Source organism: Populus euphratica, unplaced genomic scaffold (assembly GCF_000495115.2).
Source record: "Populus euphratica unplaced genomic scaffold, PopEup_1.0 scaffold93.1, whole genome shotgun sequence".
Taxonomy (NCBI): domain Eukaryota; kingdom Viridiplantae; phylum Streptophyta; class Magnoliopsida; order Malpighiales; family Salicaceae; genus Populus; species Populus euphratica.
This window is the reverse complement of record NW_011499873.1, coordinates 1,181,780-1,200,422: the sequence shown is the minus strand read 5'-3', so window position 1 is coordinate 1,200,422 and position 18,643 is coordinate 1,181,780. Positions and strand designations below refer to the sequence as shown.

At 30.8% G+C, this 18,643-nt stretch overlaps 2 protein-coding genes and 2 long non-coding RNA genes across 10 annotated transcripts; 2 read left to right on the top strand and 2 right to left on the bottom strand.

Annotated features, from left to right (window-relative positions):
• Positions 1–2,015: 2,015 nt before the first annotated feature.
• Positions 2,016–4,219, top strand: LOC105127826 (RING/U-box superfamily protein). Of its 5 annotated transcripts, none has more exons than XR_842707.1 (3): positions 2,017–3,190; positions 3,652–3,721; positions 3,907–3,927. XR_842707.1 is itself a non-coding variant. In XM_011029267.1 (2 exons), exons 1-2 carry the CDS (start codon positions 2,137–2,139, stop codon positions 3,579–3,581), a joined length of 1,089 nt encoding a protein of 362 aa, XP_011027569.1. In that variant the 5' UTR covers positions 2,016–2,136; the 3' UTR covers positions 3,582–3,718. The 5 variants fall into 5 exon arrangements, 3 of the variants coding, with proteins under 3 accessions (XP_011027569.1, XP_011027568.1, XP_011027570.1); XR_842708.1 differs by having other exon boundaries at positions 3,652–3,717; positions 3,903–3,921; XM_011029267.1 differs by lacking the exon at positions 3,907–3,927 and having other exon boundaries at positions 2,016–3,190; positions 3,547–3,718.
• Positions 4,220–4,774: 555 nt separating this feature from the next.
• Positions 4,775–6,091, bottom strand: LOC105127824 (uncharacterized). 3 transcript variants are annotated; one of them, XR_842705.1, is made up of 3 exons: positions 6,004–6,071; positions 5,678–5,777; positions 4,775–5,149 (listed from the first exon to the last, which is right to left on the bottom strand). It is a non-coding gene; the product is annotated as an uncharacterized LOC105127824 (long non-coding RNA). The 3 variants fall into 3 exon arrangements; XR_842703.1 differs by lacking the exon at positions 5,678–5,777 and having other exon boundaries at positions 6,004–6,091; XR_842704.1 differs by lacking the exon at positions 6,004–6,071 and having other exon boundaries at positions 5,678–5,997.
• On the top strand, positions 6,012–6,545 carry LOC105127825 (uncharacterized). Its single transcript, XR_842706.1, has 3 exons — positions 6,012–6,083; positions 6,208–6,263; positions 6,382–6,545. It is a non-coding gene; the product is annotated as an uncharacterized LOC105127825 (long non-coding RNA).
• Positions 6,546–15,470: 8,925 nt separating this feature from the next.
• On the bottom strand, positions 15,471–16,708 carry LOC105127823 (ethylene-responsive transcription factor ERF014-like). The gene has a single exon (XM_011029265.1). It carries the CDS (start codon positions 16,429–16,431, stop codon positions 15,784–15,786), a length of 648 nt encoding a protein of 215 aa, XP_011027567.1. The 5' UTR covers positions 16,432–16,708; the 3' UTR covers positions 15,471–15,783.
• Positions 16,709–18,643: the final 1,935 nt, after the last annotated feature.

The window sequence follows — 18,643 nt, the reverse complement described above, 5'->3', positions numbered from 1 at the left end:
AAATACCAATTATTTTTTAAAAATATATAAATTTGACAACAATACATATTAAATGTAAATTTTTTTTTTCATAGATCTTATCTACTTTAAATAAAATACAAAGATGATCACTTTGATGTAAAATAAAATTTTTTATATTTTATTAGATCTTATCCACCTTAAATAAAATACAAAGATGATCACTTTGTATTATACATTACTACTAAATATAATTACGTCTTATCTTTTATTTTTTATCTTATTTTATTTGTTTTTACTATTTTTATTTTTTTTAATCCCAAAACAATAACAAAATACTATCATAAATCAAATACAACCCACGTGATTTGAATGGCCAAAGTAACCCTTGAAAGTCCGATCTACTTATGTCCACCTAACTCCAACTATTGACAGTAACTTTTTGATGATAAAACATTTATATCCTTTAATCTGTCTTATGTCTCAAAGCCATTTAAGGTGTTTGAAATTGCTGTGGAGAGTATTTTTTTAATTTTTTTTGGTTTGAAAATATATTAAATATTTTTTATATTATATCAAAATCATTATAAAAAACTAAAAAAAATTAATTTAATGTTTTTGAAGAGCTTTGCCAAACGCCTCTTAACTCACGGGAGAAACAGGTTCAAGCTCACGAAGAGCCACGAAGCTTACTGGGATATTCAAACTCTAAATAAAGCTTGCATCCATCCAATTTTTCATATGGATTCATTTGCATCATATGGCTTATTATTCTATTATATTAAGCTTATCAGCATGGGTCTGAAGAAGCCATGATGGGTCAACAAGTCCAGAAGACTCACCATTAAACTGGATCCAGGGTGTCCATGTGGCCTAACAAGACAACACCCCTAAATAAAAGGCCCACTGAGACTTATGAACATACTAAACCCTAAACAATCTGGCCCATGTTCTGATAAGGATCCAAATGTTGATATTACCTTGGATCTCCCTTTTTTTTTTGAAACAACGTTAAAAGGCTGTCTTCTACCGTGGATATAAAATGAAAACCGGAGCAAGCAATATCAAATTGGCATGCAGTGATTAACATTGAACGGACGGGTATGATACAAAGTCAGGGATATTAAAAAAGAAAGCAAAAGGAGTCGGATCAGAGAAGTAATCGGAAAGAAGACGCTGCAGGTCTCTTTACCACTTAAATCGGGCACCATCTAGTGCTCTGCTAACAGTTGTTGACAGCGTCCCATGTATAAATAAATCATACAAAATAGCAAATCATTTAGAAATTTTGTTCAAATTAAGGTTTTTAATAAATTAATCTTAGGACAAGAAAAGAAAAGAAATTCTTACTCAAAATCCAACGAAAAATTAAATCCTTTAATTTGATTCCACAATTTAATAAAGGTATAAAAAGACTTAAACATAAGAACTATTAGAAAAGAAATCAAATTTGAAAACAAAATATTACATTTAAAAGTAGGGGCAAATCAAAATAAAAAAGAAACGAATTATTTTAAACTTTTTAAAAAATTAAAAAAAGGAAAAGAAAAGAAAATATCCCGTTTTTTCCAAAGGCTTTTCAATTTCCTTTTCCATTTCTCAATCGAATATTTTGTTTTCAGATTTGTTAGTATTTTTTATGTTTTTTTCTAATAGTTCTTATTTTATTTATTTATTTATTTTTAAAAAATTTAGAGCGCATAGTTGTATATTGTTTACATGATCTACACATAATAGAAAAATCGATGAAATCAGTCTCAGAGGCCTTTTTTTTTTTTTTTTGGTATAAATTGAAAGATGCTAACCTCCCTTCCTGGGAAAGTTAGCCGTTAACCTTTCCCTCCATTTTCTCTCTTCTTATTTTTGGAAAAACAGCCAGGAACCTTTTAACCTGCCATTAACAGGAGGAAACAGAGCTCTCTTCTTGTACCAAACCTCACTCATACTTTCCTCTGTGCAGAAGAAACAGTGGATATTTAGAATGAATAGACTGCAAGTAAGAAGGAATTTCTTTACGCAACCCCAAAAAGCCATCCTTTCCCTGTCACTTGTACATTTGCTTATAAATGCTCTCTTTTGAAAAAAAAATCTAACCGATTGCATTGTCATTTTGAGAAGAAATACAAACTCGACAACAACCAAAACCAAAAACCGTTTGGATTCTCTATCTAAAGAATTATGTCTTTGAGCCCACCCAGAACAAGAACCAATGGCACCACAGTAAACTTCCAGCGATACTGGTGCTACCAGTGCCATCAAATGGTGAGGATTGACACCACGGACTCATCAGAGATCATCTGCCCTCGTTGTTCAGGGCAGTTCCTTAGTGAGATTGGAATTAATAGACCAAGACTGGTTGTTGATTTCACTGCTTTTGATCCTTCACCAGACGCTCGCTTACTTGAAGCACTATCTCTAATGCTTGACCCACCAATCAGAAGATTCAATTATAGTCTCGATGAACCTGAACCTCCTCGTCGGTCCTGGTTTCGTAGACGGAATCGACCTGACTTTATTGATACTGAAATTCGTCCTCGAAGGCGTAGAAATCTGTCGCTAGAGCTTGATGGGAGAGATACTTGGGATTCATTCTACCCTGAAATCAGCCAACGGAGGTCTCCGGATTGGAGTTTTAGTGGGACAGGTCTTATGGAACACGTACATGGGATCCAATCCAGGCCAAGAACATGGATGCAATACAGGCCAGGGTATCCTTTTCGTGAACCAATCGAACCCCTTTCGCAATCTGAAAACCCAGTTCCTCCCCTTGTTGATCACAGGGACTTTTTTTTGGGGCCAGGCCTAAACGAGTTGATTGAGCAATTGACACAAAATGACCGCCCAGGGCCACCACCAGCTCCAGAAATCACCATTGATGCCATACCAACTGTAAAAATCGAGGCAAGTCATTTGTTGAATGACTCTCATTGTCCGGTTTGCAAGGAAGAGTTTAAAGTTGGAGGGGAGGCAAGGGAGTTGCCTTGCAAGCACATATACCACAGTGAATGTATCGTGCCATGGTTAAGGTTACACAACTCCTGTCCAGTTTGTCGAAAGGAGTTGCCGGTTAATAGTGAAAGTAGTGCTCAAGATGAAGATGAGTGTGAGGATGGAGGGGGTAGGAGGGGAAGGTGCTTGAGGTGGAGGAGGCAGTTGTCATCTTTATGGCCATTTCGCGCTAGGTATGGGAGGATTAGTCCTCACGGAGAGGTTGCCGGTACCTCTCAAGGAGGTGAGAATTGAATCCTAAACCTATATATATATTTAGCAAGATCATGTATTTAATACTGAGTAAATGTTTTCACGTTTATTTGGATATGCAAAATTATTCCTTGTTGCATGTGATACTTCTTCATTTATCTCTTTGATAGCTGCTCGGGATAGTGAAATTCAACTCTCATGTTTCATTTTACAAGTCTGGAAACTGACAAAACATTTCCATGATACAAAAAGACGGAAAATCATACTATTTAGCTGCAAGGATGAATTTCTGAATAGAAAGATTTGTTGGATGTTAAATATATCAGAAACTGTTTGTGATTTGCCTGTTATATACTGAATTCTTCTTCTTCTTCTTTTTTCCAGCAGTTGATTCACGATGGTGTTCTTGCAATATTCTTTAGCAAAAAAAAAACGTTGATGGTCTTGCTAAAGCTATTTATATCGACTTTATTATGGTTATATGTTTGTTAGGAATGTAAGTGTATGGACCAATTAAGGAAGGACACTCGAGAAGAAATTGTGCAGGACAGCTGATAGATTACAGCTATGCCATTTTCTGGCTTAGCATTGATAGTTCGTCAATCAATTCCATTTTATCCGAAAGAAACTCGATATCCTATAAGAACCACCATTTTTCTGCACAGTTCATATGCAGAGCATCATTCTGTATTACTATTTAGTGCATTCACACTACATCCGCTAACCAGGTGGTATGAATTTGTGTTGCAGGGCAAAGCTAATTCTGCGGATAATATATCGTTTTATGCGACTACTGTTGTAGCCTTAAAGCTTCGCAGTTGTCTCTGGTTTGGTTGATGAAAAATATTGTTTCAAGAGCAAAATGAAAAGAAATTGAAGAATAAATTATTTGGCATGCACTTTGTTGTACAGGCGTGAAGTTTTATTTATTTGCAAAGAACATAAGGGAACCACCAAAGCTAATTATTTATTTATTTATTTATTTTCTTCGCTTAAGAAGCAGTTCTGGATTAATGGTAAAGCACTCAAAGTTGAGTCCTTGAGAATGGCAGATCCCATGCACAACAGGCAAAAATCCAATTCATTCACAGCTTCATAAGCGGTTGTCAAATGCATTTGCATTATAATTTGTCTCTTTTTCTTTGAAATATCCGTGATAAGCTGTATAAATGCAAATCACACGATTAATTCCATGAAAACATTCAGAACTGTGTAACCTAAGAAATTTACGGAGAGGTCGTTTCTCAAGGTATTCTGTCATTGTCAACATACTCAAAGTCCCTATTTGAGAAACAAAGATCAGTACATTTTTTCTCAGGCATACGTTCCTGTTATTTGCAAAAAGATACAAAGAGAAAGCTATAAACGACGTTGAGAACCAGCATGGAACACTATGTGTATAGGCTGTGTTCTTAAACATCATCTGCACAATAATAATAATAATAATAAAAAAAAAATAGCCCTCTCAATAATAAACATCATCTTTTTGGCAAGATAGCCCTTTCAATAATAAACATCATCTTTTTGGCAAGAGATGATGCTGAAGAGTCAAAGATCTTGCAGGCAATGCCTTTTGATGGTAAAGGTAGCTTATCTTTTCTTTTCCTTTCTTTTCTTTTTTTGTGAAATAGTGGGAATGACAATACTCACAGAAATGCTTTGCAAATCTGAATGAAGCTGCTTTCTAATGTCAGCAACCACAGTTCCTAGATTTACACCATTCTTCTTGACAGCTTCCTCTGTGATCAGCGTAGAAAAATTTCACAAGTCTTACTCAGATATACGACTAGGTTAAGACTGAAGAAGAATACTGCACTACACTTACTTCTGAAAGTAATGGAGCTGATGTCTTATTTAGAATCTCTTCCACAAATAATCCAGCATCTGAGAAAACACTATATTTCATCAATTCCTTGACCTTATGCATCCCACCAATCTCGTTTAGCTAGATTCTAATACATCCCTCTCATCGAGCAGGTTGCTTGATAGTCTTCAATTAAGAAATGCTTTCATAAGGTGTGGCTGGAGATGAACATTAAAGGGAAGACTTAACTTCAGTTTTATAATAGTGCTGATTGTGTAGCAATTTAGATGATTGCAATGAGAAGAATTACATATGATATGCATCAGAAGTAACAGTAAGATATCAGAGTCAATGTGATTTGAAACTCTTCACATAAACATTATTTTTGCAAGGTAGCAAAAATGCAAACACGAATCTGTTCAAATAAAGACTTGAGAGAAGAAAAGATAAAAATAAATGCCGAAAGAAATAAAATTTAATGCTCACTGTGCTGACTCATTTGTAAGCGCAAATGGAGACAGCCCAAAGGAAACTTGAAAATAAAAAACACAAGAAGATCAGAGAGTGAATTACCATTGAACTTTTAGATCACAAACAGATTTAATCAGACAAAATAAACATGTTGAAATATTAGATTGCCATGAATGTAATGAATCACTAGCTCATAGAATAAGACCTGGCATTTATTTAATCCTGATCTAATAAGATTATTACCATTGCAACACAATCATGGATGTGATTGCCTTCATATGTATCCGCAGTGGGAGCATTACACCAGATAAGAATAGCCAAACTTAAGGATTCTAATTTATCCCTACAAACAATTTAATTTCTCTCAGATCCGAGGAGAGTTAAAAGAGGAAACAGAATCTCGTGCACGTTTTCCAGAAGTTTGTCTGGCATCCTATTCCAGGCTGTTAGAAGTCAAGGCCGCAAATACAAGAGCAAGCAAGGATAGAATAAAAAAACTGCCAGTAACTAGGAAATAACAATGGAAAAATGAGATAGGGGAGGGACTCAAGCACAGTCCAGGCATATACGTTAAGTCTCTCACCCAGTGCTTCTTCAGGAGCCATTCTTTGTACCTCCTTTTCCCAAACCAAGCCTCTGAGACAACACTGCACAGTTGAAAGGCATAAGTAACTCCCATCAATATCCCGGAAATGAACAAAAATAGAATATCAAAGCTATCTTTGATCCCATTTAGGCTTTATGAATTCATAAGGTGAAACGGGAAAGGAAAGGTAATTTCCCTTTCGTCTCCACCAAAGCGGAAACAATATAATACCAACTTTTCTTGGCCTGCATGTAGAAGGATGTACAGTTACCGGGGTATGGACGAGAAAAGATGCAAAAGACAGCGGAGATGTACTACTGCAACAATTTGCAAATAAACAACTTAAAAATATGCTGTATAGTTTACCTTCAAGAACAAAATTTTACAGAGGCCACCTCCCTTATCCCCGACATATTTTTCCTGGTCGAAAACAAAATATTATTGCATCAGTAGACAAGCATGATATAAAATATTATTTCTGGGAAAAAAATTTATCTGTGCTTCAACAGTCAACAGTATGATGTACATACTGCGAAAAATGAATTTGAAGCTCCTAAAAAGAACCCAGCAACCGATTTGTGAAATAATGACAACAAATTCTAGCCCTGTGGCAAAATAATGACAACAAATTCTAGCCCTGTGGTTGTTCTCAGGTTGATTGTTAATATTGATAATCATTAGAAATTTATGTAATTATTAATTTTAAAATCATAAAAATTAGCTAGAAAACCCGTATAAAGTGAAAATTGACAACCGGAATATTAAAATAAGCTATCACCGAGCAATGCGTGCAAATTCAAGTTATAAAAGAACTCACTTTTAGAAATTTAATTAAAAGTCAATGAAATTGCTAAATCCCAATTCAAACGTAGTGATCTTGCAATTTAATAATTGCTAATTTTTTGATAAGGCATCATCACCCTTTCTGAATTCACAGAATTCCTGTCGTGCAACCATAAAATCAGAAAAAAAATAACTGAAAGCTAAATCCAAATTATCCAAAACTACTCATCACTAGTTAATCTAATAAAAGATTGAGAAATTGGAAAATGAGACAAAACAAAGATAGCCCAGATTAAGTTTTTGACATTAATGAAGAGCTTAAATTAAGGAGACTAAGGAAACGGCAAACCTTGAAGTGAGCATGTGTGATTGTTTTTGTATTTTAAAAGTATTTTAAGAAAAATTAAATTTTTTTATTTTTTATTTTAAATTAATAATTTTTAGTATTTTTAGATTGTTTTGATGAATTGATATCAAAAATAATTTTTAAAAAATAATTATAATTATATTTCCAAAACGTCTGTTAGTATGTGCGAATAGTCAGTCTAACTTGATGACGATGAGGGTTCGCTGAGTTAGGATTAGGATGATAAGTCCAAATCTAAATTGAAGTCCATCTTTTGATTTACAGGTTTAGCCCTAAATCAAGATAACACCCACGAGTGGCCCACTTAATAGGATATCAGTGCTGGATAGAGCTAGTTTCTTGGTTTTTGACTGGGCTCGTTGAGAGCCTGAACATAGTGGAGCTAGGCTACACTACATAGATTAGACTTTAGAGCCTGCTTTATACAAAGGGTGACACATTGGATCCATGGGAGATGAGTTCATCATGCAAGTCAGTATACCCAGTGCTCGTAAACTTTTTGTATTTTTGTTGTTATCTTCTTTGTGTCTGTGCGAGTAATAATGTTACTCGCGACATTATTTAGAGCTAAACTACACTATTGGCCTGCATTATATCACCGGTTGGAGCACAAAAAATTTCAAATGTAAAAAAAAGATAAGTACATTCCTAGTGTATTTTTTTAAAATAGATTTTAATAATGAATTCAAAATTACTTATATATTGAACTATATTTTTATTTAGTATTAAAATAAAAATATGTTATATCTATATAAATCAATCTGAATTAACTTATAAAACTCTTAAAGATATTCTTGAATTTTTCTTTGAAAAACTCAATCCTCAATTAATATAATGTTAAAGAATAAAATTAATATTTAATTAAAAAACCAAGCAAAGTCACAAAACAAGTCTTGCACATCATTGGACTTAATTCTTTTTATCATGTGATTAGTTTTCATTTAATTATATGAAAAATATATACATGAAATTTTTTTATAAATTATATATTTTTTTTATTTTGAGTTAAATAAAAAATAAATCATTGATAACAAATAATAAAATTGTTTTTTTAAATTGAGGGGCAAAAAATATATTAAAAAAATAAAATTATAGCCTGAATATTGTGGATTAATCATCCTTCAAACCCACAACTCAATTTATAAATTCAATCAGATTTAATGATTTTTTTTATAAAATAACAAAGTAAAAAAATAAAATAAAAAAACCTTAGACCAGTCTAGTCCATGCTTTTAGAATGTCTTTATATTTTTATTTTTTTTATTTTTCAAAGGGATCACTCTATTTTTCTGTTAAAAAAAAGTTGAGGATACATCATCTCTGTTTATATAATGCCAAAAAAGTTGGGCTTTTATTCGTTGTATCGCCGGTTGGAGCGCAAAAAATATCACATGTAAAAAAAAGATAAGTACATTTCTAGTGTATTTTGTTAAAATAGATTTTAATAATGGATTCAAAATTACTTATATATTGAACCATATTTTTATTTAGTATTAAAATAAAAATATGTTATATCTACCTGGATAAACATTAATTGTAAAACTTTTAGGGATATTTTTGAATTTTTTTTTGAAAAACTCAATCCTTAATTAACATAACGCTAGAGAATAAAATTGATAAAAATTGATATTTAATTAAAAAAATTAAGCAAACTCACAAAGCAAGTCTTGCACATCATCAAATTCAATATATATTTTTTATCATGTGATTAATTTTCATTTAATTATATGATAAATATGTACATGGAAATTTTTTATATAAAATATTTTTTTTGAAAAAATAAAAACATGATAGGCACACGGAACCAAGATAAAAAAAATAGATCATTGATAACAAAGCATGAAATTATATATTTTTTTTGAGTTAAATAAAAAATAGATCATTGATAACAAATAATAAAATTGTATTTTTTAAATTGACAATGCATTAAAAAAATAAAATTATAGGCTGAATGTTGTGGATTAATCCGTTAAGCCCACAACTTAATTTATAAATTCAATTAGATTCAATAATTTTTTTTATAAAATAATAAATTAATAAAATAAAATAAAATGAAAACCTTAGATACATGGGCCTTTTAGCCTAGCCCATGCTTTTAGAATATCTTTATATTTTTAATTTTTAATTTTTCAAAGGGATTACTCTATTTTTCTACATATATTTTTCAAAGGGATTACTCTATTTTTTTTTATATAAAATAACAAAGTAAAAAAGTAAAATAAAAAAACCTTAGATACACGAGCCTTCTAGCTTAGTCCATGCGTTTAGAATGTTTTAATATTTTTATTTTTTTTTATTTTTCAAAGAGATCACTCTATTTTTCTATTAAAAAAAAGTTGAGAATACATCATCTTTGTTTGTATAATGCCAAAAAAGTTGGGCTTTTATTATCATTATTATTATTATTTTATTAAAAAATTTATTTTCAATCTATTTTTTAATCTAAAATGCATAAAAAACAATTTAAACACGATGATAAAGATCTAAAAATAACAATTGGATCATACATTACTGTCTCAATTAATGTAATTGGCTCAGTTATCCCCATGGTATATATTACGAAAAAACCCACATAAAAATATGTTTTGTAAAAATGCTGCTGTGTTTATGTATTATCACGGGGTACAAAACCAAAACCAAAGACTTATATTGAAATCTTCTATAAAGCTATCAATCTTAGATTCAAGGGACAACGTCAACATATGCCAGCGGGTAGGAGAGCATCCACGCTCCATAATAATGCGCCTCGACGTTGGATTATTTGTCAAAATAGCTGAATTTTGATCATTAGATGATTAATTTAATAAATTATTTGCATATATTTTTCCAAAACTCAGATGATATGATTGATATTCGAAACAAAACAGAATTGCTGCCGATCACCCTCTAGCATGAAACAAGCTGTGGGCAATAAATGACAACAAACAGGGGATATGGTGACTTATCCGATCGGCAGGTGCTTCGGCGGATCACATGATGTGTTGTCGTTTTGCAACACAGGAATTGTCATCTTGTAGTTTCGTTCATGTGCTCAGATTAGACAGCAACAATTCTGCTTCTGTGGGACCGTATTCTGTTGGAGGCCCAGTCATGGCTAAAAAATTCGATATTAATCAAAGCTCAGCGATGAATAATGAACGAACGCATCCAAAGTCAGTAACGTGGCCCAATGCAGACTCACCTTGAAGAGACCAAATACAACGTAAGAACTGCAGAAGAAACAATTAAGGATGGGATTTCATGCCCTAACCCGCTGCAAAATAGAACACGTCATTAGGCATGCCCCCGCTACGCTGCATGTCTATATTTTATTTTTATTTTTATTTTAGCAAACAACTGATATTAAAGTGATGTAAACAGTTTGTATTTTTTTCACGAAAAACAATGTCTGGTGTTACAGATGAGTTTTAAATGAATAAGAGAAATTAATTGAATGAGTTTTAAAGTTGGTCTTATTTTAATTAGATAATAAAATAAAAATAATAAAAACAATTAAAAAATATTTTAAAAAATAATTATCATGATATCTTGAAAAAAAAAACAATGAGAGCATGGAATTGGATAAAAAATAATAAGAAAATTGGATGAGGTCAACAAACATAGATAAATATAATAGGAAAAAAATAACTACTAAAAAATATCTAAAATTAAAAAATTAAAATAATAAAGGTGAAATCAAGATTAAAAAATAAATAAATTAGAGGGCAGTTATATTTTTTTGATTGGAGGTTTAATTGAAAAAAAATAAATGAATAAGGAAACATTTTAAAAAATTACAGTTATAAAATAGTTAAAAAAAATAAAAAAAAGGATCAATTAAAAAATACATAAAAAATTGAAATTAAAGTGCTAAATAAAACAGCAATTACACTTATTCAAGAAGAAAATGAACACAATTAAATAATTATTAAAAAAACTAATTTTTTTTTGTTAAGGAATTAAATTAAAAAATAATTAATATATTACAACACACCATTTCAAGATTATCTTTATTATTATTATTATCATCATCGTCATTATTGCTATCAATAACACCATCATAACTATCACCATCATTATTATTTTAATTATTGTTATTATTATTATTATTTCGATTATTATCTTTATTATTATACTGTTACTATCACAATAATTATTATCATCATAATAATAAATTATTTTTATTTTTATTTTTATTTTTATTATTATTATCACTATCATTCTTCATAGTATTATGATATCTTTATCATAATTATTATTATCACTAATATTATTATTTTAAAAATTATTGTTATTTTCACTACTTTCACTATTATTTTTAATTTATCTTTAGCTTGTTACTTGAGAAGTTCTTTTTTTTTTTGCAAACTTTAAAATAGTATTATTTTATTAAAAAGTTCATTTTCTTGACCTTTTTTTTGTTTATTACTTGTACAACTACAGTTTCCTGGACCAATATCGGGATTGAGCTCCAGCTTTCGGTTTTTTTTGTAATTTGAAATGCTTGAAAAAGAGAGAATAATGGAGTAGATAAATGCTTGTTTTTTAACGGAAACTGATCTAAATAAGCACTCTAGCCTAATTAATTGCAGCTCGGATTCTGCAGTCATGCCTGCCTGTATGTGCATATCGGCTTTGAGAGATGGACTGGAAACTACCACTTGATGCTTTAATTTGATACGTTAAAAGGGAATACAATTATCTCAATTTACCTCCATAATACAAAGCTAAGCAATTTTCTTGTTCAAATCAGCCCTGCAACGATGTGCTCTCATTGGAATTCTAAGAAGACCAAACAGAAACTACTTCATGCAAACAATTAAGAACATGCATGAAACCGTAGCCAGAAGATATTATTGCAACCAGAACAACTAATCTTTGGTTGGATTTTGCTCAAGTTTTTCTCATTTGATATTCAACGTAAAATATCAGAACAATAAAAAAAAATATAAATCCTTTCCTATTCTATCAGCAGAACTTCTCTGTGATAAAGGAATTCAAAAAGGAACCATTCGAAACCCATCATGACCGAAATAAAATAAAGGAGAAATGCAATACTGCTTTTTGTTGGAAAACACCACAAAAAAAAAATTAAAAGAAAAGGAGAACTCCCGTAAACTACCCAATTAGCTAGTGAAATAAAACCCTCTTTGGGTGAAATGTTAGTCTCAAATCAAGCTAAGGCCTAGGAGTACTTCTCACCACGAACTAAAACAAGAATATGAAGTTGAAGTTGATTCATTATCCTTTTTGACTTAACATTTAGGGTTATAAATTAACATTTATAGATATGTTTATTTAAAATTTAATGTTTAACTACATGATAAAATATGATTTATTGTTAACGTGGTTATAGTAACTTTATGCTTTGAACCCAATCTTTGAAAGTTATACACTGTCACTTATAAATATGTGTATTTAGAATTTGATATGTAGTATAGAATAAAATATGACTCATTGTTACAGTAATTAGAGTGATTGTAGTCCTTTGACTCTAAATTTGGCTATAATTATGAGTCACCAATTAATAAAATTTGTGTTCACAATGATTGCTTTGAATTAATTAAGTTTGTGAATGAATAAAAGTGTTTTTTATACTTTTGAAAGATATTAATATTTTGGTATAATAAATGAATTGATTGTAAGTTATATGTATTAATAAATTTTGATATGCTTATCTTACCACGGAGATGAACGGTAATTTAATGAGAATGTTATGCTCATCCTTTATTTATTTATTTAGATCTTTAAAAGTTTATAGTTGATGTTTAGACTTTAATATTTCAATAATCAGATTATTTTATAATTTTAGACTTGCAGTACATTTGATTTTATTTTACTTTGAAGTTGGGTTATTTGACATAAAATAATTTATATTAGGTTTAGTTAGGTTATGATTCAAGATTTTTTTTTTAATAAAATATAATTTTGAGTATATTTTTTTAATTGAAGTTAAGATTTCTTGCATTCTTATAAATTAAGTATGGAGTGTTGTCAGGCAAAAGGACTTTTTTTTTTATGAGTTTTGGTTTTGAGGCATGATACCATGAATCACCAATGAAAATTTAGTGAGAGATTTTTTTTTAACCATATAAGTTTGATACTAAAAAAAATATCAATAAAAACATTAATAAATTTATTAAGAAAAAAGGAGAGAGGGATTCAATCCCTTGATAGTTCGGAAAGAACTATATTGGTTTTGAAAACTGGAGCTTTCGACCACTCGGCCATCTCTCCAAAATAACTTACATGATTAACAAAAAAATTTAACATCCTAAATTCAAAAACTCATCAAAACCTAAAAACCTAAATACTTTCCATAAATTAAAAGTTTTTTTTTCAAATACCCATATTATTTAATTAAAAAATATCAAAAATTGAAATTCCCTTTACACTAAAGAAATCCTAGATACCGAAAACCAAACTCACGCCCGCACAAAAATTAAAAACAAATCAACAAGCCCAGATCAAAAAAATTTAAACTATAAGCTGTATCACAAGCTTAAAGTATGATTCAGTAAAGCCTACACAGATTGCCAAGAAAAAAAGTCATCAAAAATAAAATAAAAATGAAGTCTTGATCGAGATTATTGCAAGAGAATGAGAATTCAAAAAAAATAACATCCTAAATAACTTACATGGTTAACAAAAAAATTTAACATCCTAAATTCAAAAACCCATCAAAACCTAAAAACCTAAATACTTTCCACAAATTAAAAGTTTTTTTTTCAAATACCCATATTATTTAATTAAAAAATATCAAAAATTGAAATTCCCTTTACACTAAAGAAATCCTAGATACCGAAAACCAAACTCACGCCCGCACAAAAATTAAAAACAAATCAACAAGCCCAGATCAAAAAAATTTAAACTATAAGCTGTATCACAAGCTTAAAGTATGATTCAGTAAAGCCTACACAGATTGCCAAGAAAAAAAGTCATCAAAAATAAAATAAAAATTTTATTTTGATCGAGATTATTGCAAGAGAATGAGAATTCAAAAAAAATAACATCCTAAATAACTTACATGGTTAACAAAAAAATTTAACATCCTAAATTCAAAAACCCATCAAAACCTAAAAACCTAAATACTTTCCACAAATTAAAAGTTTTTTTTTCAAATACCCATATTATTTAATTAAAAAATATCAAAAATTGAAATTCCCTTTACACTAAAGAAATCCTAGATACCGAAAACCAAACTCACGCCCGCACAAAAATTAAAAACAAATCAACAAGCCCAGATCAAAAAAATTTAAACTATAAGCTGTATCACAAGCTTAAAGTATGATTCAGTAAAGCCTACACAGATTGCCAAGAAAAAAAGTCATCAAAAATAAAATAAAAATGAAGTCTTGATCGAGATTATTGCAAGAGAATGAGAATGAACCAATAAAGGGAGGTTGCATTGGCTGACAATGGGTTGGGTGGCCAAATTTTTTAGGTGGGTTGTTAGAAATTTAAAGTGGGTGGGAAGTTTATGGAGTTTAAGGTTTAAATTGAAATTAAAGATATTGAAGAGGAAATAGGAGAGAAGAGAAGATTGTAGGTTTTAATTCATTTAAAAATTATCAATAAAATTTTTATCGGTATTTTTATCAATAAATTGATGCATTACAAACGTGGAAGGATTTTTTTAAAACAAAAAATTATCATCATTTCCATCAGAAATTACTAATATAATATGTCCAAACCGCGACAGAATATATTCTCTTCATGTTTTCTTGCTTTTTTCTATTTTTCTAATGATGGACATATTAAATGTTTGATCAATTTAATGTAGTGTAAGTTATTTTTTAAAAGTGTTTTTTAATTAAAAATATATTAAAATGATATTTGTTTTTAAAAAAGTATTATTTCTAACACCAATATATCAAAATGAATTGTATTATTTCCTACTTCGATCTTCCGTTCTTTAATTTGATAGTTTTCTGGGTAGATAAAATAACAATTGATGCCATAGAATATTGATCCATTGTTTAACGTGATTTGCAGTTACAAGGAACATGGCACATTATCACACCAACATCTAAATCTTTATTGGATTTACGTGTTGGTATTGAATCTGCAAGAGTTCACAATATCACCATTTAAGGCAACCGAGTTAAAAATAAAAATTCTTGCAGATGGTTACAAGTTTCCATACCCCGTGTACATTGTTCCCATGGAGATAGGCAATTCTGACAGTTCCATCACGAAAGGGCTTTTCGAGTTTCACTTTGTCCGAAGGCGCAGGAAGCTGTAATTTCTTTATTAGTAACAGCATCTAATTGAGATTAATTAGAAACCCTGGCTTGGTTCTTGTAACAAGACTTGGATGCAAAAAATCAATAATAAGAATACTCTCCCCTTTTATTCCACCAGTAAAATGAAAGGAAATTAACAATTATTGCATGTAACAACACACTTTGAATAATTAATATTACATAAATTCAATATATAGACAGATCCACATGAGAATGGTTCAAAAAAATGTTAACTTCCCCGTGTGAGTCTCTTTCTCCTAACTCAAGACACTAATATATGAACTTGAGGTTACTGTCAGTAATGTCTTCAGGCAACAACAGAAGAACATGAATTAAATATTATGAATGGACAAAAGAATGATAATGGTTGGCTTGATCTTGGACTAGGTTATTCAGCAAAGCTCCATAGACGAATATCGCCTTCGTATAAATCATCGATCATCGGTGGATTGAATGAGACCCCATTGAACATTTGATCAATATACTTCGGTGATTGTAATCCATCAAAATTGTACCAAGAATCTAGCATTGGAATTGGTTCATTGTCGGTCTCAAACGATTCCATTAGTGACATATAATCATCTAGCTGATCGGACGGTGAGGAAACCATTGACGGGGATGATAGGATTGATGATGACGAGGAGGAGGAGGAGGAAGGAAGAGGAAGTGGCGATACTTGAGGGGTGGTGGGATTGTCTTCAGAACTATTAGCAGCAGCCGCAGCCAATCTCTGAATGGACTTGGGGGACATCACAGCGTCTGGAATGTAATGGGAGGAAGTAATAGGAAAGTTGAGATTGGCTGAAGAGCCCTTAAGACATAAAAGTGCAGCATCATAGGCTCTAGCAGCAGCTTCAGGAGTTGAATAAGAGCCTAACCATATTCTTGTTTTCTGATTTGGTGCCCTTATCTCAGAAACCCATGAGCCCCAACTTCTCATTCTAACTCCCTTGTATTTCTTCTTCTTGCATGCTGATGAAGATGTTGGCATTGGTGTTGAAGTCTCTGACTGGATCTTGTGCTCGTTCTTCACCATTGTTGGATGGAGAGTGATATAGTTTTCTCAGCCGTAAAAGATCAAAGGCTCTGAACCAATAAAAAGCTGGGATGGATCTGTTAATTTGTTGAAGGATGATGAATGAATGCTTCGGTGAACAAAAAGATTTTGAAGGAGTCTTCTGCTTTACTCTTTGGGCAACTTGTAATCTTTATTCTTATTGTTCTTCCTATGAAAGTGTGGAAACAAAAGTGTCTACATATATATAGATGGTGTCGCCGTGTAGGTTTGAGTTTCTAAGCATAGCAGACCGCTCTAGTGAAGGAACAGTGTGTCCATACATGAATACAAAATGGGTGACAGATATTTTCAAGCTTATTAAAATGGAAAATTGATTTCTTGGAAAATGACTTATCTGTCCAGCAGTGGTCAAAATCACTCCAGTTCATGGAGTATACGCGTAAAAAAAACGAAGTAAACATCAATGAAGAGAAATGTCGATCGAGTGCCACAGAAAATAGCTAGCAAGACTAAATTTAATAATTGTCAGATGTCTTTTTAACATATATATATATTATCGTGAGAAAATCAATATTACAGCTAGATATATAGTTATGGAATTGGTCAAATTAGTTATGAAGCCAAATTGCTGACTTGTTTAAACCGATATGGCCTTAAACACTATCCAAAGATTAATTATATATGGTCTCAGGCTAATTACTTTTAGCAGGGGTGGCGTGCTATCCTATGGCTCTAATAGTTAACAAGCAATTCTTCAGAAAATCATTGACACAGTTTCACGACTTTTTTGGCTAGACGTTACCTACTTTCACTTGCAAATGACATTTTTTTTATATTTTGATCAGCATTGACTAGTTTTTCCAACGGCAACCAGAGAGTAACTTCGAGAAGAAAAGGCATCGAGCAGGCTACAACCCACATGCACCAATCAGAAACCAGCATGGAAAGTTTATAAAAGGCCTTGATCTAGAGTTCTTTCTAGACTTCCATGGCAAGTCACTCCTACGTACGATCCTAGCCTTGTTGACCCCCAAAAGAATCAGAAAAAGACTCAAGGGCAAATATGTACTTGTCTCAAAGCATTTTGTATCGATGATCAGGTGTCGGGTCATTAAAAAGAAAAATATATGAATATATAAATAGATTAGTGATATCAAAACATAGGATTCTGTCTCAGAGGCAACTTCCAGGATCCTCAAGTGATGCTTCCAGCTTTTGCAGTTGGCTGTGGTATAAACAGGAAATGATACTGCTCAAGACGCGCACTCCAACAGTGATACTTCGAATGGGAGGTCATTGACCAAGGCAACGGTGTTTCTGCGAGTAAAAATATTTATGACAAATTTTAATTTTTTTAAATTAATTTTTTTAGATTATTTTAAGCGTGTGTATATGAAAATAAATTTTAAAAATAAATAATTATTATTTTAATATATTTCAAAATAAAAATTATTTAAAAAAACAATCATACCTCAGACATCAGTCCCAGCTGTCGCTCCTCTGTCATGCAATCTCTAAAACCGCGTCCTGCAAATTGTCCTCTTATCTCCAAAAAAAAAAAAAAGTGCTTCCAAAACGACTTGGTGGCTATCGCCTAGGTCATGCTTACGACTGCAATTGACTTTCTAAGCATACAAGTTAATATGTTTTATTTTTTTAATAAATTCTATGAGTTATATATATAGGATAAGATTAGCTTCCGTTTGATAAAAGTTTTTTGGAAATACAACTGAATTGATGTATTCAAATTATCTTAGAAATCATTCAAGATTAACTTTCATTTTAAAATAACATTTTAAGATTCTAAATGCATGGCAATTTTTGGGGCAATTACCAAAATCCTATTACAAAAAAAAACTTTTCTATCCCAAAAAATATTAAAAACATTTTTGTATTTGTGTAACCCAAAAAACAGAATTTTCACAAAAAAAATATAAAATCTAACTCTCAATCTATTTGAATTTCTTAGTATATATAAAAAATAATTTGAAGCTATACAAATTTAAAAAAAAAACAAGAATTTCATTGGTTTGAATAGAAATTATTTACAAGGTTTCCTATTTAATATTATATTAATTCCAAACCATATCTAAATTTATGATATTTTCATTACATGTACAATTATTTTATATTGCAAAAGTTTTATATAGTTTTTTCATCTATAAATATGCAATACCTTTTATGACATATTACACTTTATATATATATATATATATATATATATATATAT